General features: G+C 45.9%; 1 protein-coding gene across 2 annotated transcripts in view; it reads left to right on the plus strand.

Moving 5' to 3' along the window:
• Positions 1-23992, plus strand: part of frmpd2 (FERM and PDZ domain containing 2) — a 145947-nt gene that overhangs the window by 84335 nt on the left and 37620 nt on the right. For both annotated transcript variants that reach the window (XM_033012960.1, XM_033012961.1), the window contains exons 13-24: positions 3040-3178; positions 4884-5036; positions 7045-7230; positions 9301-9463; positions 10694-10895; positions 12900-13003; positions 15663-15755; positions 17040-17147; positions 17226-17342; positions 18451-18617; positions 21469-21570; positions 22975-23068. In XM_033012960.1, the coding sequence (XP_032868851.1) occupies positions 3040-3178; positions 4884-5036; positions 7045-7230; positions 9301-9463; positions 10694-10895; positions 12900-13003; positions 15663-15755; positions 17040-17147; positions 17226-17342; positions 18451-18617; positions 21469-21570; positions 22975-23068 (1628 nt within the window). The remainder of the gene's footprint in view (positions 1-3039; positions 3179-4883; positions 5037-7044; positions 7231-9300; positions 9464-10693; positions 10896-12899; positions 13004-15662; positions 15756-17039; positions 17148-17225; positions 17343-18450; positions 18618-21468; positions 21571-22974; positions 23069-23992) is intronic.

The following is a 23992-nucleotide window of genomic DNA, read 5'->3' on the forward strand; positions in this document are numbered from 1 at the left end:
TTGTTATAGTACTTGCTTTAATGACCTCGTTCCACTCACCCTCCACCCATTGTGTGGTAAAAGTTGTGCCTCAGGTTCCTCTTTCCCATCTCTCTAAGTTATTATTTCTCATCTATTCTTTGCCTCAGATGTAAAGCTCCTTGTTGCAAACTTTCCCAATTTTCCCTGTGATTTCTGGAGATCCCAACTTCAGGAGGAGGGGGAGGCGACTGGCCTAGACACAAGGGACTGCAGATGCTGGTTTAAAAAAAATAACACAAAGAGCAGGAGTATCTCGGCTGGTCAGGAGAATGGACTAATTGTGTTCCACTTCCGGTGTGCATCGCTATGGCAACCCACTACCCATCGAAGCATTCAGTCACAATTTTAATGTCCCTGCATCTGGCTTCTCTTTTCATCAGCCCAGCAGCTCACTCATTCCCCTCCCCCCCCCCCCCCCCCCCCCCCCCCCATTCCAGTAACATTCACTTTAATACCTGACTTTTTGACACCCTTTATTACATCTCCTAGTTGTGTTTGTTCATTCTTAACCGTGATGGCAAATAATATGCAGATCATCTCATTATTATCGTCAATGGATGTTCCGCACGTTGTCCACTGCAGGAAAACAATGCACGGACCTCAAAGAGTACTGCATTGGCTGTTAAAGCTCTCTGGCTTGGCACAAGGACATTATTGGCACGATGTATAAATCCTTTCCCTGATAGCTCTGCGCAGGGCAGCAAAATGCAAACGACTCTTGTTTGAAAGCTCATCACAAGCCCACACACAGCAGTGAAATCAATGAACAGCTACACTGCTGTGGTGAACGAGAGATAGTTTTGGTCAGGTTTTCTGCAGAATTCCATTGCTCTTTTTAAGCGTGGAGCTGTGGTTCAGCCTCCCAAACAAGGTTAATGCCTGAGCTGCAAGATAATTGAGGGCAATGTTCCAATTCTGGCACAGCACAGCATCCTGCCTGGCTTTGGACTACTGATTGTTAAGTGTAGACAGATGAACTTGTTGTGCCCAATCGATTGTAATAAAAGGCACTCTGATGGGATGCTAGGGTTTCAAAACTAGGCTTTGAATTCCAAGAGGTTGTGAGTAAGCTCAAGGTAACATTAACTGGTGAGAATCCTGGGGCCAGATCATCGATCTAGCGATGTTTAAATCCCTGCCTATAATCTGGGACACTCTGTGGATCTGAGATCAGGGGCGTCAGGGGTTATGGGGAGAAGGCAGGATAATAGGGTAGGGGGGGAGAGATAGATCAGCCATGATTGAATGGCGAAGTAGACTTGACTGGCCGAATGGCCTAATTCTGCTCCTATCACTTAGGAACATGAACTTATCATGGGTTTGATCCCACTATGGAAGCCTGAAAGGTTCAAATTAAATAATTGAATGGACCTGGAAGAAAACAGTAATTGTGAGCGTGAAACTACTGGTTTGTGATATGTGAACCGGAAAGATTCGGACACCCTTTTGTCTTCGTTTCACCTCTAGCCATTGTCACTTACTCCGCCCATCTGGTGATCTTGTCCTCACCTGTATCCACCTATCACTTGCCAGGCTTTGTCTCACACTCACCTCTCATTTCCAGCTTTCTCCTCCTCTAGTTCATCAGTCTGAAGAAGAGTTCCGATCCGAAACACTGTAGAACATAGAACAGTACAGCACAAGAACAGGCTCATTTGCCCACTATATTTGTGTCGAACATGATGTCAAGACCATGTACCTGCACATAACCCAAATCCCTCCATTGTAGAGAAATTGCTGAAAGTAGCCAGGATGCCCAGTCAATCATCACACAATTTTCCTGCATGCAACACGAATGAGGCAAAAATCAAAGGTGACTCAAACCAGATGAATGTGTTGAACAGAATGAATGTTGTTGTACTCTAAAGAGCCAGTTTGCAGTTGAAGTGGAACACGTTGGAGCCTCTCAGTGTGACGCACAACACTAACTCTATGAGCAAACCCAATTACACCTTCTGGGGTGATTGGCTCTGCACAGGGAATTAGATTCCACCAGCTGCAAGGATACTTGGAAAGAACCTGTACCTGTCTGGGACAAGTGGCATTTCAGCTTGCAAGGAGAGAAGGGAAAATGCGATAGACTTGGCAACTAATTAGTCGAACACTTGCACTGGTCCAACATGGTCTGCTGGATCTCCCGTTTGCTAACCATTTTATCACCTTCCTGCTCCTACACTGACATGTTTGCCCATTGTCAGAGTGAGGCCACACACAAACTGGAGGAACAACACCTCATATTCCACTTGGTCGCTTACAACCCAACACTACAGTATGTACATTGAATTCTCCAATTTAAGGTAACTAACCTACAAACCAGCTGGATTATATTTTCAGTTCTTGCGACTTCGATTGAAACTCCCGACCTGTTGTCTGAAGAAGGGTCTCGTCCTGATTCCTTCTCTCCCAGGATTCTGCCTGTCCAGCTGAGTTACTCCAGCTTTTTGTGTCTACATTCGGCTGTGTGAGACAAGGTTGATGTTCATGGCAGGACTTTCTCATTCGCACACTGAACTGTTATGAGGTACCTCAGTTCAGTTTTGTTTGTCATATGTCGGTTAACACAGGGTCAACGGTACAATGAAATGTGTTTGACAAGACAACAGGTCACCTGAGCAATGATATTACAAGGATAAAAATAAGATAAAACAAGATAAGATAAAAGTGACATTGGTAGGTAAAAGACAATAATAAATAAAATAATCAACATATATGATGTGTTTATGAGTTCAGAAGCCTGATGGCCTGATAGTAAAAACTGTTCTTGTCTGGTGGTACGTGCAGCCATGCACCTATATCATCTGCCTGATGGTAACAAGGAGAACAGTCGGCGTGCTGGATGGCTGTGGTCCTTGATGATGCTGTGTGCCTTCCGCAGACACCGCCAGTGGAAAATGTCCTGAATGGCCGGGAGACAGTTGCCAGTGATGTGCTGTGCCACCTTCGCCGCTCTCTGTAGTGATTTGCGGCTGTGGGCAGGTATATATACCTCAAGGTTATGAATGCGTATTTGCTTTCTAGGCACAGTCTAACCAGACATCAGTATTACCTGCAGCTGAGGAAGGACATCCTTGAAGAGCACTTGTACTGCAGTGATGAGACAGCCCTGTTGCTGGGCGCATTGGCACTGCAAGCAGAGTTTGGAGAGTATGTTCCAGAGGTGAGCACACGGCAAGTGGCAGAACACCATTACTCATCCTTGGCCGGCACACAACATATTGTGAGCTCATGATTTTAAGAGCCCAGAGAGACAAAAGCGTTTAATTGCCATATGCACCGGTAACAGAATAATGACAATCTGACTTGCTGACAGGTTAATCCAGCAACACGAGAAATAAATATAAAATAAACAATAATACAATCAATTATCAGTTTTTTAAATTTTTCTATGGATGTACGTAAACTTAATTATTTATTCTATGTAAAGCACTTTGGTTTCAACGCGAGTTGATTTAAACGTGCTATATAAATAACATTTACTTACTTACTAGTAATACTAGGCAACCAGCTCATCATAGTACAATCCAAAGTCCATAAGAGTTCATTGCTGAGGTGGAGTTATGCTTAGGGTGGTTCGAGAGCACAAAGACTGTGTGAAGGAGCAGCTCTTGAACCTGGAGGTCACGTTCCTCAGGCTCCTGAATTTTTTCCCAATGGCAGCAGCCGGATTGAGGGCCAGGCCACTGCCGTGCGGGTCTGTAATGATATCTCCTTCTTCAGGCAATGCTTCTTGCAGATGGTGGGGAGATCAATGCCTGAGATGGACCTGGCGATATCCACCAATTACTGCAGACTCGTTCATTCTTGGGCCTTTGATATACCAAAGCAGGCCATGATAAAACCAATGACTCAGTAGTTTCACCTGTACCGAGGTACAGTGACAAGCTTTTGTCATGCTATTCAGTCAGCAGAAAGACAATATGTAAATACAATTGAGCCATATACAGTGTATAGATACATGATAAAGGGAATAACGTTTAGTGCAAGGTAAAGCCAGCAAAGTCCGATCAAGGATAATAACAATAATAATAATGGATGGGATTTATATAGCGCCTTTCTAATAGTCAAGGCGCTTTACATCGCATTATTCATTCACTCCTCAGTCACACTCGGTGGTGGTAAGCTACTTCTGTAGCCACAGCTGCCCTGGGGCAGACTGACGGAAGCGTGGCTGCCAATCTGCGCCTACGGCCCCTCCGACCACCACCAATCATTCACACACATTCACACACAGGCAAAGGTGGGTGAAGTGTCTTGCCCAAGGACACAACGACAGTCCGAGGGTCAGCAATGAGGTAGAGTAAATATATTGGTGCAGAAACCCATAAAGCCTATATGGATCATCAATGTCTTTGAGTGGAGGAATTCTGCCAGCCTAACCACTGTGGTTGATCTGAAACATTGGAGCAAAGCTCCCAGTTCAAGAGCTACCGCGGAAAGGGCAATATATACTGGTTCTGAGAGTGACCTCCTGAACATGAGGAGACGTGAAGAATTAAAAATAAAGCCAATGGCACACACATCAAGAGAAGAACAACAGTACCTAAAGTGTCCTTTCCCTTTCTTCTGACTCTCAGCCTGAAACATAGAAAATGGGTGTATGAGGCCATTCAGCCCTTCGAGTCAGCACCGCCATTCATTGTCCCCAATCAATAACCCGTGCCTGCCTTCTCCCAATATGCCCTGATTCCACTAGCCCCTAGAGCTCTATCTAACTCTCGATCCAAAACGTCACCGATTCCTTTTCTCCAGAGATGCTGCCAGAACTCTGCTTGAGTTACTCCAGTATTTTGTGGCTCTCTTTGGTTTAAAACCAGCATCTGCGCTTCCTTCCTACACCTAAAGTACTGTCTTGTCTTTGAAAGGTGCATGGCAAGAACTATTACCGAGTGGAGCACTACATTCCTCCGAGTGTGCTGGAAAAGATGGCTATGACATGCGTGAAAGAGGAACTGCCACGACTTCACGCCACCTACTTTGACCTGTCTGAAGAGGAGGCCGAGATGGAGTATTTGAAGGTACAATGCAAATATAACTGCAAAATATTATTGTCACCTTGGTTCTTCTTCTCCCTTCTTGCATATGGCGTGCACAGCCTAAAGTTGTAGGACAACTTGTACTATTTGATCTTATTTGATTGTGCATGCCAGATTGATTGCATTCGTTGAGACAGGGTGGACCACGTGAAGGTTGCAATCTTCCGCCCCACCACCTTGGTGCAATGTTCTGCTCAGTCCCTATGTTTCCTTGTTATTTAAGGAGAAAATCAGCCTATCTAAACCAATCCCTGGAACGCTGGAGGTTGTGGGAGTATGGAAGTATATAAGACTATGAGAGGAAAGATTGGGTGACTGACCCACTGTCCTGAGCGGTTTTGCAAGGCCATTTAGAATCGGAGAATCATTACACTTCAGTGTTTAGTTTAGTTTAGTTTAGTTTATAGATAGAGCGCGGAAACAGGCCCTTCGGCCCACCGAATCTGCATCGACCAGCGATCCCCGCACGCTAACACTGTCTTACACACACTAGAGACAATTTTACATTTATACCAAGCCTATTAACCTAAAACCCTGTCCAACTTTGACGTGTGGGAGGAAATCGAAGATCTCGGAGAAAAGCAACGCAGGTCACGGGGAGAACGTACAAACTGCGTGCAGACTGCCCCGTAGTCCGGATCGAACCCGGGTCCCTGGCGCTCTAAGCGCTGGAAGGCGGCAACTCTACCGCTGCACCCAGTGGCACAGAATGAGATCAGTTAGCCCTGTATATTCCAGCAGTGGGCAGAGCAATCCCATCAGATATCTTCACCTGTTCTATCTCCATGCTTGTGTCAATCTAAACTCCCCTTCTGACTGAGTCTGTTGCAACCAGGGTGGACGGATTTGCATTGTTTTCTCTGGCATGCTGGAGTTTGCGGGGAGACCTGAGAGATGTATATCACATTATGCAGGCAGAGATCGAGGAGACAGTCAGAACCCTTCTCCCTGGGTGGAAATATCAAACACTAGAGGGCACAGCTTTAAGGTGAGAGGGGCAAAGTTGAAAGGGGATGTGAGGGACAAGGTTGTTTACACAGAGGGTGGTGAGTGCCTGGAACGCACTGCCCAGGGACTGGTAATCACGTATTGTCTTTCCGCTGACTGGTTAGCATGCAACAAAACCTCTTCACGCGTATAATAAACTCAACTGAAACACTAAACTGAACCAATGAAGGCAGATATGATAATGACATTTAAGTGTTTAAGAAAGATTTAGACAGGTATTATGGTTAGGATAGGGTTGAAGAGATACGGGCCAAATACAGGCAGGTGGGACTAGGATAGATGGGGCGTATTGGTTGTAGTGGCCAAGTTGGGCCGATGGGCCTGTTTCCACACTGTATGAGTCTATGACACTTAAGACACTTTAGGACAGCCATATGGAAATTCAGGGAATGCAGGGATATGAATTATGAGCAGTCAGAGAACAGTTAGTCCTGAGATCATATCCGAATCAGATATTGTGGGCCAAAGAGCCTCTTCCTGTGCTGTAATAGACTATGTTCTACGATTGCATAATACTAATGGACAAAGCTATGTATTGAGTACATGTGAGCAGTTACCACCCGCTGTAAGTTCCAGCCTTCTAGAGCCGTTAGCTCTCTGAAATTCCCATACATATTCCACCACCTTGTGTTGTTAGGACCAGAGTATTCAGTGAATTGGTTGAGACCAACCTCTCCACGAGCATCAGGCGAATCATTGCTGCTTGTGGACTGTGTAATGATTGTGACTGAACGCGGATAATACGGATTAAATGAGGTTCCGTCGGACATATCGAGGGTGTGAAGAAAAATAGACACAAAATGGTGGGGTAACTCAGCAGGACAGGCAGCATCTCTGGGAGAAAAGGAGTGGATGAAGTTTCGGGTCGAGACCCTTCTTCAGACTGAGAGTCAGAGGCGAGAGAGACACTGAGATATGGAAGGGTAAGGTGTGAAAACGAAGGAAAGTTGGAATGAAATGCTAACTGAACAATACATTGCAGGTCACCCATCAGCTCCCAGAGTACGGCGTGCTCTTCCACCGAGTGTCTCGGGAGAAGAAGGTTGCCGGGGAGGACATGGCGTTGGGAATCTGTGCCAAAGGGATCATCGTTTACGAGGTGAAGAACAGCACGAGGATCGCCAGTCTACGGTTTCAGTGGCGGGAAATGCAACGGATCACGTTCAATGTAAGTTGTGCCTCAAACTCAAGGCCACGTCCCAAATGCCAATTGGGGGTCCAAGTCTACAGCTCCCTGAAAGTGGCAACACAAGTAGATGGAGTGGCAAAGATGGCATCAAAGCAGTCTGAAGAAGGGTCTCGACCTGAAACGTTGCCTATTTCCTTCGCTCCATAGATGCTGCCTCACCCGCTGAGTTTCTCCAGCATTTTTGTCTACCTTCGATTTTCCAGCATCCGCAGTTCCTTCTTAAACAGTAGGAAAACTTTCATCAGTCTGGGCATCGAGGAGAGAAAATTATGAGAAGCATAGATAGAGTAGACAGTCAGAACTTTTCCCCCCAAGTTGGTAATGTTACAATCTAGAGAGCATAACCTTAAGGTGAGAGGGACAAAGTCGAAAGGAGGTTTTTTATACCGAGAATGGTGGGTGACTGGATTAAGCTACCGGGGGTAATGGTGGAGGCAGGTACAATAGTGGCATGAAGGAGGTCTTTGGATAGGCACATGAATATGCAGGGAGTGAGGGGATATGTGCCACGTGCAGATTCGTTTAACTTGGCACATTTTCATTATGAACACTATAGGCCGAAGAGCCTGCTCCTGTGCTATACTGTCTCCATTCACTGTTTCCTTCTCGTCCTGAGGAATAATCGAATAATGATGTTGACCTGCGTTGCTATGGACAGGGATCATGCGTAGCAACGCAGGTCGCTATCATTGTTTGCTCTGTAATCCAGGGATATTCAGGATGAGGGTCAAGGCCTTCTTTTCCAAATAATCATAATACAACATTGAGGGCTCAAATTACAATTTCAAGTCAAGAGTCAAGAGTGTTTTATCGTCCAGTGTCCCAGAGTCGCAGCTTGGCGCCAACCCGGAGCATGCGCCCTTTTTAGGGGGGGAACCTACGGATGTCGAACCGGATGGCATCACCCTGCTGCATTCTTCTGTTGCCTCAAACACAAGATGTCATATGTCCCAGATAGAACAATGAGGTTCATACTTAAAGCAGCACAACAGAATATGTAAACATAGTACACTGTAAACAATATAATAAATGAGAATTCTTCCAGGTTCAGATCAGCATTTCCAGCTCTGTTTTCCACCTTCCTCCTCAATTAAGTCTCCCCGCAGCCTCCTGGGCTACAGAGAAATTATCCCAAGCCTATTCAATCTTTCCTCACGGCTTTAGACTTCCAGTATGAAAATACTCGGAAATCTCTTCACCCCCTCTCAAAACAATCACACTTCCCAGAAAGTGATGACCAGAACCGTGCACAGTCCTAAAGTTGTGGCAAAACTAGTACTGTACGTGCATTTCTAACGTAACTTGCCTGCTTTTAATTTCATAAGTCATAGGAGCAGAATTAGGCCACTCGGTCCATCGAGTCTACACTGCCATTCAATCATGGCTGAGCTATCTTTCCCTCTCAACCCCATTTTCCTGCTTTCTCTCGGTGACTTTTGATACCCTCACTGATCAAGAATCTTTGTCAATTCCCACCTTAAAAATATCCATTGCTTTCTGTGGCAATAAATTGCACAGATTCACCACCCTCTGACTAAAGAAATTCCTTCTTATCTTTCTATATACTAAAATTCTTTACCTTGGCTAATAAGGGCAACTTCCCAATGTGTTTTTTTTAAACCAGCTTGTTTGGAAGTATAGTTAACATGCACGTACAGATGTGCTTGTGTGGCATTGTGGTTAACATCTGTACCATAGTGTCGCTCTAACTATAGGACACATATGTTGCTTTGTATCCACATGCCAAAAATGAGAATAGACACAAAATGCTGGAGTAACTCTGTAGGTCAGGGAGCATCTCTGGAGAAAAGGAAAAGGTGACATTTCGGGTTGAGACCCTTCTTCAGACTGCTTTACTTTTAGATATGGAGTGCTTGACTCTTCGGGCACAAAGTGCTGGAGTAACTGGCAGCATCTCTGGAGAACATGGGGAGGTGATGTTTTGGGTCGAGACCCTTCTACAGTTCTTTGTTTCTATTTTACTCTTTAGAGTGTTTGACTTTTACCCTGTGACTGACGGACTTGGTGATCTGTTTAATGACTTTCCAGAGAAAGAAGTTTACGGTTCAAAGCAGTTCGGACGGGAAGAAACATGTCTTCCTCACGGAAAACAGCAAGACCTGCAAGTATCTCATCGAGCTGTGCTCAGCTCAGCACCGGTTCCAGGTACAGATGAACTCCCGCCAGCTCAGCCAGGCTGCCTCTGCAAACGGTGAGTGCCAACGCCACCAGGGCCCTGTTGCCGACAAGGAGAGACAATCCTAACGCCAGCACCTGAAAAAAACTTTTTTTTCATACAAAATGCTTTTATTCAGAACAAACAAAACTACAAAATAGTAACACGATCAAAGAATGCCTATATTGGCATTTTACAAACAAAGTTATCAAATTTAAATATTAACGTTTTTATTAACAATATATTCAACCTCCCGCGGTGACCAGCGTTCATAGAAGGCCTCCAGAGTCCCCGTGGACACCGTGTGTTCCCTCTCCAGGGACATGCGGGCACGGACGAAACCCCGGAAAAGGGGCAAGCATCCGACCGCTGTGCGGCCGTCGACTGCCGGCTGCCTGGACCTGCGAATGGCCATCTTGGCCAGGCCCAGGAGCAGACCGACAGGGAGAAGCACCTGAAAACCCCTGGGAGTCTCGGTTGGGCACGGCCTAACAGGGATGGGGCAGAGGAGATTTTTTAATGTAACATTACATCGTGTGTTTCATTTTAATTCACTGGCTTTCCTCTGCTCCAATATAGGTTATATGGGGATCCTTCTTCCCTGTGGCTATAAGACTGTTCAACTCCTCCCCCTTCTGACGTGGGGTAGACTGACTCCCCCCCCATCCCCATCCCAAATCTTTGTACATCCCCAATCCTTTCCACTCGTCACTTTAATTTCATGTTTCATATATCTTGTTTTATGACTGTTGGCAGATCAATTTCCCTCCTGGGATAAATAAAGTTCTATTGTATTGTATCGTAGTTTAGTTTAGAGATACAGCGTGGAAACAAGCCCACCGAGTCAGCACACTAGCACTATCCTGCACACATCAGGGACAATTTACAATTTGTAGAAGCCAATTAACCTAAAAAACCTGTACGAATTTGTAGTGTGGGAGAAAGCCAGAGCACCCGGAGAAAACCCACGCGGTCACAGGGAGAAGGTCCAAACTCCGTACAGACAGCACCCGTAGTCAGGATCGAACCCAGGTCTCTGGCATGTAAACTAAGCTAGACGGGCTAGGAATTTAGTTTATAATTGCCATGTGTCATTTTTTTCACAAGTGATTTAACTGAATAGGGGCTATGGAGCCAATCTCTAAGATCAGTACCAATCGGGCTGGCAATGTTCTCCCTCACCATGGAATTCAGATATTGGGAATTCAAAAATCACCTCAGCATTTTTTTGTTGGTGCATTTCACGAGACTTTCTTTTCCCCGCAGAGAGACGCGTTTTTCCGTCCGTGCTTTCGAACGAGGAGAAATACTCCCAGCACCGATACTTTGAGGAAATGCGGAATATTTCCCGATCAGAAACCATCCTGAGCCGACCTAATATGGACACCATCTCCATTGGAGCACTGAGCAAATCCTGTGACAATCTGATGGCAGGCGTGGATGCTTCAGGAACCAGCCAAGTCTGGGGGTAGGTTTACTCCTGGCCCTTGGCTAACAATGGCCTATTTCCTTTAGAATCGTTACTTGTTTGCATATCTTTTGTTCTATATCTCTCTACATCACCGTCTATATCGCTCATGTCCCCTCTCTCCCTTGACTCCCAGTCTGAAGAAGGGTCTCGACCTGAAACGTCACCTATTCCTTTTCTCCAGAGATGCTGTCTGACCCCTGAGTTACTCCAGCTTTTTGTGTCCATTTTAGGTTAATTCCAGAATGGCCACAGAGAAATGTTTGGGTACCTTGTCAACCAACTGAATCGTGTAACCCAGTTAGTCGTTCAGGGGGTTGCAGGTGTATCATTGAATAGCTGTGATAAAGTATAAATTATAGTTTGTTATTGTTATGCTGGAGGCAATATCTAATATATGTGTATGGAGACAGCATGAATAATGTGTGCAGTGTTAGTATTTTAGTTTTATAGCTACTGCGCAGAAGCAGGCCCTTTGGCCCACCGTGTCCGCGCCGACCAGCGATCCCCGCACACTAACACTATCCCACACACACGAGGGACAATTTACAATTTTTACAGAAGCCAATTAGCCTACGAACGTGTATGTCTTTGGAGTGCGGGAGGAAACCGGGGAAAACCCACCCATGTCACGGGGAGAACGTGCAAACTCTGTACAGACAGCATCCATAGTCAGGTTCGAACCCCGGTCTCTGGTTCTGTAAGGCAGCAGCTCTACCGTTGCGCCACCGTGCCCTAGAATGGCCACGGGCAAACATTTGGGCACCTTGACAACCAACTGAGTCATGTAACACTGAGAGTCGCTCAGGGGGGCTGTAGGTGTTTCATTGAATAGCTGCGATAAAGGACAAATTATAGGTTGTTATTGTTATGCTGGAGGCAAAACCTCCCTATGTATGTGCATGGAGACGCATGAATAATGTATGCAGTTCCCTATCTGAATTCAAGTCAGTCGCTGTATACCATAACAAAAGCAAATTGAATGAAGCTAGAATATTGAAGATAACACAGTTATCACCATCTCATTTATCTGAAGTTTCTAGGCTGTCAATTAAGTTCTGAGATATGTTTTCTCATACGGGGGCTTGAGGAAGACTAATGAACAGGCTTTTTCAATTTTCTGTGATGAAAATGAAGTACAAAGTTCAGCCCTCAGGTGTTCACTATTGAGGCTGCCAGCAATCTGAAGTACTTACTTCTCAACCCCCACTAAGTAGGCAACACTGTCGCAAATAAATGTACAATTATTTTCATTCATTGGATGTGAAAACTCCCAATGAAGTTTGAAATCAGATTAGTGGACTAATAAATATCTGGAATGAGGTTGCCCACAGGAAAATGACTAAGGAGACAATGTTGTCTGGAGCAAATGGGGCACATTGATTTTGTAATCAGCATCAATGTAATCATACTCAGGTAAGTTTGTCATTTCACACGAATAAGGGTAATATTAAATGATTAGCATCAGTACACCTTCTCTCAGAATTACTCTCGATCCATTACCCTACACTGTTTAAAGGGAATGTGTTGTATTAGTAGGTGGGCAGCTACACTGTGAAAAAGCTACCCCTCAGATTCCTATTAAATCTTTTCCCCTTCACCTTGAACCTATGTCTTCTGGTCCTTGATTCCCCTACTCTGGGCAAGAGACTCTGTGCATCTACCCGATCTATTCCTCTCACGATCTTAGACACCTCTATAAGTAGATGGGTGGTTGATGGTCAGCGTGGACTTGTGGACCAAACGGATTATTTCTGTGCTGCATAACTATGGGTCTGGACGCTGGGATATTCTTCTTCTTCTTTCGTGTGGCGTGCACAGCCTAAAGTTGTTGGACAACTTGTTCTATTTGATCTTCTGTTTGTGCACGTCGAGTTGATTGCATTAGTCGAAACAGGGCGGACCACGTGAAAGTTGCAATCTTCCACCCCTGGGATATTCTGAACCCAGGGCTGCTGTGTGACTGTGTTGGTAACTAAACCTACCTTTCTCTCTCTCTTGCAGCACAAGGGGTGGTGTATCCCAGTCTGAAATTCTCCCTGCCTTGAAGGAAAGAATGCGGTGTTTAGGTTTGCAGAGTGCGATCTCAAGCCAGGGCGATGAGGTTGGTAAGTTCAGCTGCCTGCTCAGGGGGAAGATAACACACTTTCTTCAGCTTGTGGGAGGGAGGATACACAAGAGACTGCAGATGCTGGAATCTGGAGCATAAAAACCAAACTGCTGGTGGAATTCAGCAAGTCAAGCAGCATCTGTGGAGGGAAAAGGGATGGTTGATGTTTTAGGGCATATGGTCGCATGTTATTTAACTCCCCTACCCATTCCCACACCGGCCTGTCAGTCCTTGGCCTTCTCCACTGCCAGGGCACGGCAGGTTGCAAACTTAAGAGAATAGCACCTCATATTCCACATGGATAGCCTACAACCCAATGGGATGAACATTGAACTGTCCAATTTCAGGTCATCTACACCATGTCTTCGTTTCCCACTCCATCTATGGTCTCTCTCCCTTTGCACACCTTTTCCACTCCCCACCTCCCCACCCACTGGCACCTGGATTCACCACTTTCCCCCCATCTCTTTCCTTCTGCCCATCATCCCTGCTATATCTGGTCCACGGGCCCCATTCCAGCCTCGCTCTCTACCTTAGACAAAAGTGCTGGAGAAACTCAGCGGGTGCAGCAGCATCTATGGAGCGAAGGAAATAATAATAATAATAATGGATGGGATTTATATAGCGCCTTTCTAATACTCAAGGCGCTTTACATCGCATTATTCATTCACTCCTCAGTCACACTCGGTGGTGGTAAGCTACTTCTGTAGCCACAGCTGCCCTGGGGCAGACTGACGGAAGCGTGGCTGCCAATCTGCGCCTACGGCCCCTCCGACCACCACCAATCACTCACACACATTCACACACAGGCAAAGGTGGGTGAAGTGTCTTGCCCAAGGACACAACGACAGTATGCACTCCAAGCGGGATTCGAACCGGCTACCTTCCGGTTGCCAGCCGAACACTTAGCCCATTGTGCCATCTGTCGTCCCAAGGGTTTCGGCTCGAAACATTGCCTATCTCCTTCGCTCCATAGATGCTGCTGCACCCGCTGAGTTTCTCCAGCACTTTTGTCTACCTTCGATTTTCCAGCATCTGCAGTTCTTTCTTAATCGCTATCTTCCTTCTCCCTTTTCCCACTCCACCTGGCTCTATCTGCCCAATTTTGCTTCCTTATCTTTCTATCTGCCATCCTCAGTCTCAAAACACTCCCCTCCCCCTTCCACGCCTGCTCCATCTTCCCATCGAACCCCATCACCCTGGATCCATCGATGATCTAGGAGCCTCCATCCTAACCCTCCCTCACACCATATATTGGCTATCTTCCCTCTGCTCTCTCAGTCCCGATGCTGGATCGAGTTTGACTTGATTGTATTTATCTATCGTATTATTTGATCAAATTCAATAGCATGGTAAACAATGCTTATCACTGTACCTTGGTGCCATTTTGTGACAAAAATGAACCTGAACCTGAGGATCTCAACCCAAAATGTCAACCATCCATTTGCCTCCACAGATGCTGCTTGATCCGCTGAGTTTCTCCAGCAGTTTGTATTGTGCGGGGAGGGAGAGTGGTGGGATGTACATGTTATGAGCTGCCCCTGTCATGTAGACGCACATGTTAAAAACATGTACCTGAATGCCAATGTATTCTCCAAGTGTACTCGCTACAGGCAAGGCTTTGCTCTGTAAACTTCCATTTTGTAGGTTGTCATTCTGGGCTTGGATGGATCGACTGGGCTTATATTCACTGGAATTTAGATGGATGAGAGGGGATCTTATAGAAACATATAAAATTCTTAAGGGATTGGACAGGCTCGATGCAGGAAAAAGGTTCCCCATGTTAGGCAGTCCAGAACCAGGGGTTACAGTTTAAGAATAAGGGGTAGGCCATTTTGGACTGAGATGAGGGAAAACCTTTTCACCCAGAGAGTCGTGAATCTGTAGAATTCTCTGCCACAGAAGGCAGTGGAGGCCAATTCACAGGATGTATTCAAGAGAGAGTTAGATATAGCTCTTCAGGCTAAGGAAATTAAGGGATATGGGGAAAAAGCAGGAACAGGGTACTGATTCTGGATGATCAGCCATGATCTTATTGAATGGTGGTGCTGGCTTGAAGGGCGAAGGGCCTAATCCTGCGCCTATTTTCTTTGTTTCTATGTTTGTGCTACAAACTCCACAATGATTGGAGCCCCATTGCCTTTCCTACTGTAGTGGTGAGCTGCCTTCTTGAACTGCTTAGATCCCTCGCATCCAAACAAAGATTTATTTATTACAGTAGAGACAAGGAACTGCGGAGGCTGGTTTAAAAAAGAGACACAAAGTACTGGAGTAACTCAACGGGTCAGGCAGTATCCCTGGAGAATGTGGATAGGTTCAGTCTGAAGAAGGGTCCTGACCTGAAACGCCACCTATCCATGTTCTAAAGAGATGCAGCCTGGCCTGCTGTTACTTCAGCATTTTGAGTGTGTATCTTTGGTGTGTGGGTGGAAACTGGAGCACCCGGGGGAAGCCCACACAGTCACAGGGAGAACGTGCAAATTCCACATAGACGGCAGCCACGGTCAGAGTCAAACCCGAGATGCTGGAGCTGTGATGAAACTCACTACCTGTGGGGCAACAATGCTGCCCTTTCTAGAACGCAGTGGATTCCACAGTTTCAGCAGTGTTGACATTAGCTTTTTATCCATGAGCTCAAATGTACCTTTAATCCACAGATCCATTGAAGAGCAAAGTGGATGACGAGCTGACAGTCCCTGAACGGGAGATCGTTTTTGTAAATCTGAAGAAAGATCCCAAGTTTAGTTTTGGTACGTTAATAAGCGAGTTGGCTGCAAATGGCTTCCACATTGACCGAGAAAAAGCTTTGGTTTGTCATTCTCGTGGGAGAAGCCACGACAACTTCCACCCTCGGCACGCACATGATTTGGCATGGAGTCGCAAGCCTTACTGTCGCCATTGTTCAACTCCACCATTAGGTTCACAGGTTGACCTTCTCTCTGTATAAAACAAGCAACTGCAGATGGTGGTTTACGAATAAAGACACAAAGAGTTGGAGTAACTCAGCGGGTCAGGCAGCATCTCTGGAGAACATGGATAGGTGATGCTTCGGGTCGAGCCACTTCTTCAGAGATTTAATAATGGGGGGGGGGGGGGGAAGAAAGCTGGAGGAGTGGATAGTCGAGGGTAGAATAAGGTCTGGCGGCAAATTGGTGAACACACGCAAAGGAGAGTTTTAATCGTCAGATGGTTGGACTAAGGTAAAGGATAACAATACAGAAGGTGTGAAACAAAAGGATTGAGGAGTTGTGAATTGTAAAGCCAGAGGAAGGAATGTAGGTGGAGGGAGAGGAGGGGGAGGAGAAATGGCTGCGGGTTCAGGTGATGCAGGGAAGGGTGGGGGGTAAAAGATTTTGCATAATGTGCAAGAAAACGTCCAGTAAGATAGTTTGAAGGGGTGGCATAGTGGCATAGCGGTGTCAGAGACCTGGGTTCGATCCTGACTACGGAAGCTGTCTGTACGGAGTTTGTACATACTCCCCGTGACCTGCGTGGGTTTTCTCCAGGTGCTCCGGTTTCCTCCCACACTCCAAAGACACACAGGTTTGTAGGCTCAGTGGCTTCGGTAAGATTGTAAATTGTCCTTAGTGTGACAAGTTACATGCCAGTGTGGGGGGATCGCTGGTCGGTGCGGACATGGTGGGTCTAAGGGCCTGTTTCCACGCTGTATTTCTAAACTAAACTAAACTTAAGGGTCCATTTGTGTGGTGACACTACTGATTGTCCAGTTACATTAATGAACAGTGCTGTTTAAATTGCTACACTTCAGCCCGTCCAGTTGCTTCACGCTCACCCTTTACTTTCAGTCTGAAGAAGAGTCCAGACCCAAAACGTCACCTATCCTTTTCTTCCAGAGATGCTGCCTGACCCGCTAAGTTACGCCAGCACTTTGTGTTTTTCTTTGGTATAAACCAGCATCGCCAGTTCTTTGTTTCTGCCTCTCACTTATCTTGGGCTAATGTTTAATGAGAAAGCTTTGGGCTGCATTACCTGGGAACATCCAGGCTCACAGATCCTATTTATTCTTTTTGTAGGGTTTACCGTTGTGGGTGGAGAGAGAACTGGAAAATTAGATCTGGGGATCTTTATCACAGCTATCGTTCCAGGAGGACCAGCAGATAAGGACGGGCGTATTAAAGAAGGTGAGGATTCACTTGTGAGATGTTTATATGTTCAGTGGTCTGGTATTTGCTGCTTCAATGTTTTCTCTTGTCTTGAAGGAGGACGCCTGATCTCAGTGAATAACGAAAGCCTAGAGGGAGTCACTCTCCGAACTGCCGTGGAGGTTCTTCAGTATTCCCCTGATGAAGTGACACTGATCATATCTCAACCAAAAGGTATTCTCAAGTTGCCTCTTCCAGGCTGAGACAAACCAAAGATAGACAAATAGATGCTTTCTAGAGAGAGCTAGATAGGGCTCTTAAAGATAGCAGTCGGGGGATATGGGGAAAAGGCAGGAACGGGGTACTGATTGGGGATGATCAGCCATGACCACATTGAATGGCGGTGCTGGCTCGAAGGCACCTATCGTCTATTGTCTAAACCGAAGATAGACAAACCGAAGATAGATAGCGGGACAGGCAGCATCTCTGGAGAGAAGGAATGGGTGATGTTTTTTGGATCTGAAGAAGGGTCTGGACCCGAAACGTCACCCATTCCTTCTCTCCAGAGATGCTGCCTGTCTAGCTGAGTTACTCCAGCCTTTTGTGTCTATCTTCGGTTTAAAGCACCATCTGCAGTTCCTTCTCAGGTGGAGATTTGTTTCATGACAAGGAACTATCCTCGCCAATATCGCTCGATGAACTCCCAATGAATTCCCAACAGATTTTGATCTCACCTGCACCAGGGGCGGCACGATGGCGCAGTGGTAGGGTTGCTGCCTTACAGCACCGCAGACCCCGGTTCGATCCTGACATTGGGAGCTGTCTATGTGGAGTTTATACCTTCTCCCTGTAACTGCGTGGGTTTCTCCGGGTGCTCCGGTTTCCTCCCACATCCCAACGATGGCGGGTAATTGGCTTCTGTAAATTGCCCCAAGTGTGTGGGAAGTGGGTGAGAAACTGGAATAACAAAGGACTAGTGTGAATGAGTGATGGATGTTCGGCGTGGACTTGGAGGGCCGAAGGGCCTGTTTCCATGCTGTATCTCTAAAGTAAACTAAACAATGAAGCCTGGTGACTGAAGTACGCAGTGTGAAAGCGGAATTTCCTTACTCTGTGTGTGTTAGATGCCCAGTACCCTGTTCACCCTGTTTTCAAGAGCGAGTTAGCGATAGCTCTCAGTGCTAACGGAATCGAGGGATATGGGGAGAAAAAGCAGAAACGGTGTACTGATTCTGGATGATCAGCCATGATCATATTGAATGGCAGTGCTGGTTCGATGGGCCGAATGGCCTACTCCTGCACCAACCTTCTATGTTTCTATGCTTCTCTCCTGGTTTCAGGTGTGCATCTGAGTCAGCTCGTCAAGGTACAGCAACATCACGGGGTAAGGTGAACAGACGAGAGGGCTCCCAGGAATGCTGCCGTAGCAGCCTGTGTCCAACAGGCCAGAACCACAACACCCCTGAGACCAGCAGTCCATCTACCCAGCTCCACAGGACACAGATGACGGTAATTTCAGGGTCACCTTTGGCCTCTCTCTGGCTGCTCTTTGAACAATCTCAATCTCTACTTATATTCTCTGCAATCTGTTCTTCCCCACATTCCCATCATTCCGCACTGTTTCTAACCCTGGCCTGCATCCACTAGCAAAGTAACTCACCAACCCCAGTAGAAAGAAATAATTATCTATCTATAATTATAATTAGAGATATTATATATTACAATTAACAATAAGAATTAAGAAAGAAAGAAAGAAAGAAAGAATTGCGTTATATCAAAGATAGATAGATGTAACAGGCAGTGTCTCTGGAGAGAAGGAATGGGTGACGTTCTGGGTCGAGACCCTTCAACTGGCTTCCATTCATTGTTAACAGTGAACATATCTGGATCATTGCTGTAACTAATCCCACTACCGATCAATTGCAGAATCCTCCAGGGGTGCCATATCTGGTCATTGACTGAAGTGCCAATAGGTTAATAACAAACTTTGCCTACCAAACGATCTAGTTCAATACTTTTTATTTTGATCTTTTGGGGATTTGAGAATTGCTGCCTGTGAGTGCTTGAAGCGGGATTACTGACTACGTTGAACAAGCGTGTAGATGAGGCATAGGCGGGTATGGACCATGTGCTGGGAGATGGAATTAACATGGTAGAGTGCCCACTGATCTGCGTGAATCCGTTGGGCCATTAGGGCTTGTTTCCTTAAGAACACAGTGAACTCGATCAGTGGGGACACTCTTGGTGATAGACCGTGAAGCCACCATTGCAGAATATGTTCTGTGAACTTGCTACTCCAACATGGAAGACATAGACCATCGACATACAGCACAGGAACAGGCACTTAAGCTCACAATGCATGCAGAACATGATGCCGAGCTAAGCTATTGTCCTCTGCCTGCCTGTGATCCAACAGCCCCTTAAATGCTACTATCATATATGCTTCCGCCAGCATCTCTGGCAGTGTGTTCCAGACACCCATCCACCATTCTCAGTGGAGCTCAGAGACCATACAGGGTTGTGGGTGTCAATGACCCCCAAGGTTAGTTAATTGGTGAAGGTCAAAAATACCAAAATATGTCACAGACAGTGAATTCTTTGTGGAGGCTTAATCTCAAGGGACTTTGTCACTTAGTCACTAATTCTTGACATATTTTGCCTTAATGCCAAGGTGAATGAAAATCAAAAACATAGCTACAGATGCAGGAAATCCAAACACAGAAACACTCTGCAGGACAGGGGGTATCTGTGGAGGGAGAAGCAGAGTTCGCGCATCAGATCAAAGACTCTTCACATCTCCAATCCGAAACGTAGCTCTTTTCTTTCCACAGTTGCTGCCTGACCTTCAGGGTGTTTCCTGCATCTTCCGGTTTGCTGCTCGATAAGCTGGAGATCATGAATGTTTAATTGAGAGGTTGAGTGGATGGGGAGGGACAATGGGGGGAATGGTTGCATTTGTGTCAGTCACAGCTGTTCGATGTGCAATGTTTGAGTGTGCCCAGTTGTCTCATTAAATATGTCGACAAGTGCTGAATAATTCTACAAATGAACTGATAAATCAGGCCTGTGATGGACATTGATTTTATATCTAACGGTTTTAAACTCTCAAAAGATAGCATTGATAAGGGAGAATAATTTTTCAGCTCGTTACATTATTTCAAAAATGTGGTAATGAGCAGCCAACATGTTTGTTTTATTGGTTGGTTAAGGACTAAATGTTGGTTAGGATACAGATGCTGTTGTTCAAATTATTTGGCAAGTATAATCTACATGATCATATCAGTTTCCTTGGAGCTGTGAAGAGGCATTAACCAGCTTTTATCGACACTTAGAATACATTGCCTTTCTACTTGGAAGCTCTAATTTTTCTTTGGTGTACGGATGGCATGGGAGATCCCGCTGCCTCGCGCCTCCAGTCATCCATGTTGGATCCTGACCTCGGTTGCTCACTTTGTGGAGTGTGCATGTTCCCCCTGTGACTGCACTGGTGCTTTAGTGCCCTGCCGCATCCCAAAAATGTGCTGATAGTCAGGGAGAGGGGGAGAGAGAGACAGGGAGTGGGGAAAGGGAGAGAGTGAGGGAGAAAGAGAAAGATAGAGAGAGGGGGCGAAAGAGAGAGAGAGAGGGCGCGGGTGAGATAGGGTGAGGGAGAGAGGGCGAGAGAGAGAGAGGGCAAAATAGAGAGGGTATGAGAGAGAAAGAGTGCACAATCAAAAATAAATAAATAATGACATTACAGGGAAATCAGATGGGTGGAATCAGGACTGATAGAGCTGTACCCAAGGAGAGCATAAATCAGCTGGGCTGAATTGCAGCCTTCTCTGTTATAATACATAAGCAACCGAGAGTGCCGGGCGGTGGGATAGAAGACGTATCCTCATGACCGTACCCCTAACAGTGCCATGTGTTTTACTCCAGCTTGAACCTAAGATCTTCTGATTCAGCCTTGACAGTTGAGCCAAACTAAACAACTCCAAGCCAGCTTCATCCTCACGCTCATGTTCATGAATGACAGGAGCAGAATTAGGCCATTCGGCCCATCAAGTCTACTCCACCGTTCAATCATGGCTGATCTATCTTTCCCTCTCAACCCCATTCTCCTGCCTTCTCCCCATAACCTCTGACACCCGTACTAATCAAAATTGTATCTATCCCTGCCGTAAAAATATCCATTGACTTGGCCTCCACAGCGTTCTGTCTTTGAATTGTTAATATGAAAGTTAATCATTAACTGAGGATTATAGAGGGAATATAGCAAATCAGAGACTAATGGGAGTAGAATTAGGCCATTTGGCCCATCAGATAATGGTTTGGATCTGACAGAAAAATCTCCATTGTTACTTTGTGATCTCGTTGACAGGTTGGTGGTTGGGTATCCTCCGTGGATCGAGAGCTGAAACCAGGAGACAGATACAGCGTGGAGCTGACTAAAACTGAGGGCAGCCTTGGGGTTAGTGTCACAGTAAGTATTCAAGAATTTACTTCCGCTGTTCTACTCTCAAGAAAGGTCTCGACCCGAAACGCCACCCATTCCTTCTATCCAGAGATGCTTTATGTGTTTCTCTTCTACTAAGTGTTCATAATTATAATTAGAACAGAGGTCAGAGGTTATGGGGAGAAGGCAGGCCAATGGGGTTAGGAGGGAGAGATAAATCAGCCATGATTGAATGGCGGAGTCGACGATGGGCCGAATGGCCTAATTCTATTCCTTATGACCTTATGACTATTTGAAACAATCCAGATTTTCCCCAGGACCTCAGGATTATGGACTTCAGACTTCCATGATATTTTGATTTTTTAAGAGTCTCAATCAGGTAACCCTATCAGCTCACATCTCTCAACTTAATGTAACATAAACCAAGATAATACAACTCGCACTTTTAATTTAAACTATTCTGACTTGATATCAATCTGGGAAATAAAGTGGTGGAGTAACTCAACAGGTCAGGCAGCTTCTGTGGAGGATAAGGATAGGTGACGCTTGGAATGCACTGGGTTAAGATTGGAAACACTGTGGCACACATGGACTCATTGCCGCAGGAGACGGCAGAACAAGTTTAATGAGTGAAAGAAGGCCCTGCTAAAGATATCGATTAAACAGTGTGCTTGCCGTTTCTCACCTGCTGATCAATATAATGAATTGACCCACTACAGACCTTCACTTAGTAAAGGATAAGCGACAGCAGAGGCCAAGCTTTGTCCTTCACCAATGATTCATTGAAGGTGATGCCAAGGAGTCGATTGGGGACGTCCCTCAATTTGATATCAACAATAGAATTATACACCTTTGCAGTGGAGATGAGGAGGAATTTTGTTAGCCAGAGGCTGGTGAATCTGTGGAATTCTTTGCCACAGACAATCATGGAGGAAAAATAATTGGGTATTTTTAAAAAGGAGATTGACAGGTTCTTGATCAGTCATGCCCCTGTCCCACTTAGGAAACCTGAACGGAAACCTCTGGAGACTTTGCGCCCCACCCAAGGTTTCCGTGCGGTTCCCGGAGGTTTTTGTCAGTCTCCCTACCTGCTTCCACTACCTGCAACCTCCGGCAACCACCTGCAACCTCCGGGAACCGCACGGAAACCTTGAGTGGGGCGCAAAGTCTCCAGAGGTTTCCGTTCAGGTTTCCTAAGTGGGACAGGAGCATTAGGGTGCCAAATGTCACAAGGAGAAGGCAGGAGAATGGGGCTGAGAGGGAAAAGTAAATCAACCATGATCGAAAATGGTAGAGAAAACTTGATGGGCTGAATGGCCTGATTCTGCTCCTATGTCTTATGATGTCCAACAACAGGGAAGCATATTCCCACCCATGAAAATCTCCAATGGGAAAGGGCTTGTTTAATGCAGGTTCTGCTGTGTTCCACAGGGAGGAGTGAACACCAGTGTCAAGCACGGTGGGATCTACGTGAAGGGAATCATACCTGGAGGGGCCGCCGATCTTGATGGTCACGTCAGGAGAGGTAAGGAGGGGGTTTCTCAATCATTCAATGTTCTGGACCAGCTTGCTTCAGTGGGTGTCCTCTACCTTACCTGCAATGGACACTAGTGAGGTTGGAGTGATAACATTCCCACTCCATTCGCTTTCACATCCTGCTTCGAACCACCCAAGAGCTGGATCCTGAATGAGTTCCCATTGCAGACCACGTCTCTGATCCATTTGGTGTCACAGTTGTAACTATTGAGGAGCGGTTAGCGAGACTCAGAACAGTGCCTTGAAACTGTGCCACAGATTGGTGGGGTGTTGACTTATTGGGGGGTAGGTGGTCTGAGGGGCCCTCATGAGTTACTGATGATTTGCACAAAGTGTGTTTTAGTTCATGGTTCATTAATTTATAAGTGATAGGAGTAGAATTAGGCCATTTAGCCGACCAAGTCTACTTCTCCATTCAATCATGGCTGATCTACCTCTCCCTCCTAACTCCTTTCTCCTGCCTTCTCCCCATAACACCTGACATCCATGTTAATCAAGAATCTATCTCTGCCTTAAAAATATTAATTGACTTGGCCTACACAGCCTTCTGTGGCAATGAATTCCACAGATTCACTGCCCTCTGACTAAAGCTTCTCAGCGAAGCGAAATTTTTCCTCATTTCAGTCCAAAATGGCCTACCCCTTATTCTAAGATGAATGCCCAGGTTACCTGTTGAGGTCCAACACACACTAGCTGTTCCACCACAACACCTTGAAGAAGCCTGAGGCTTAACCTCAGGCACTTTGTTCTACTCTGCATCGTCCTCATGGCAGGTGTGGGGTTGGACAATGAGTTAGCATCCTTGGCCTTTAGCAGCATTTAACATTAGTTCTGACTCTTGGCTTAAGGTGAAACAATACGTACAAAACCTTGTTGCAGAGCTTAGATATTATGGAATAAATGTCACGTCAGT

The sequence above is a fragment of the Amblyraja radiata genome, chromosome 37 (assembly GCF_010909765.2).
Source record: "Amblyraja radiata isolate CabotCenter1 chromosome 37, sAmbRad1.1.pri, whole genome shotgun sequence".
Taxonomy (NCBI): Eukaryota; Metazoa; Chordata; class Chondrichthyes; order Rajiformes; family Rajidae; genus Amblyraja; species Amblyraja radiata.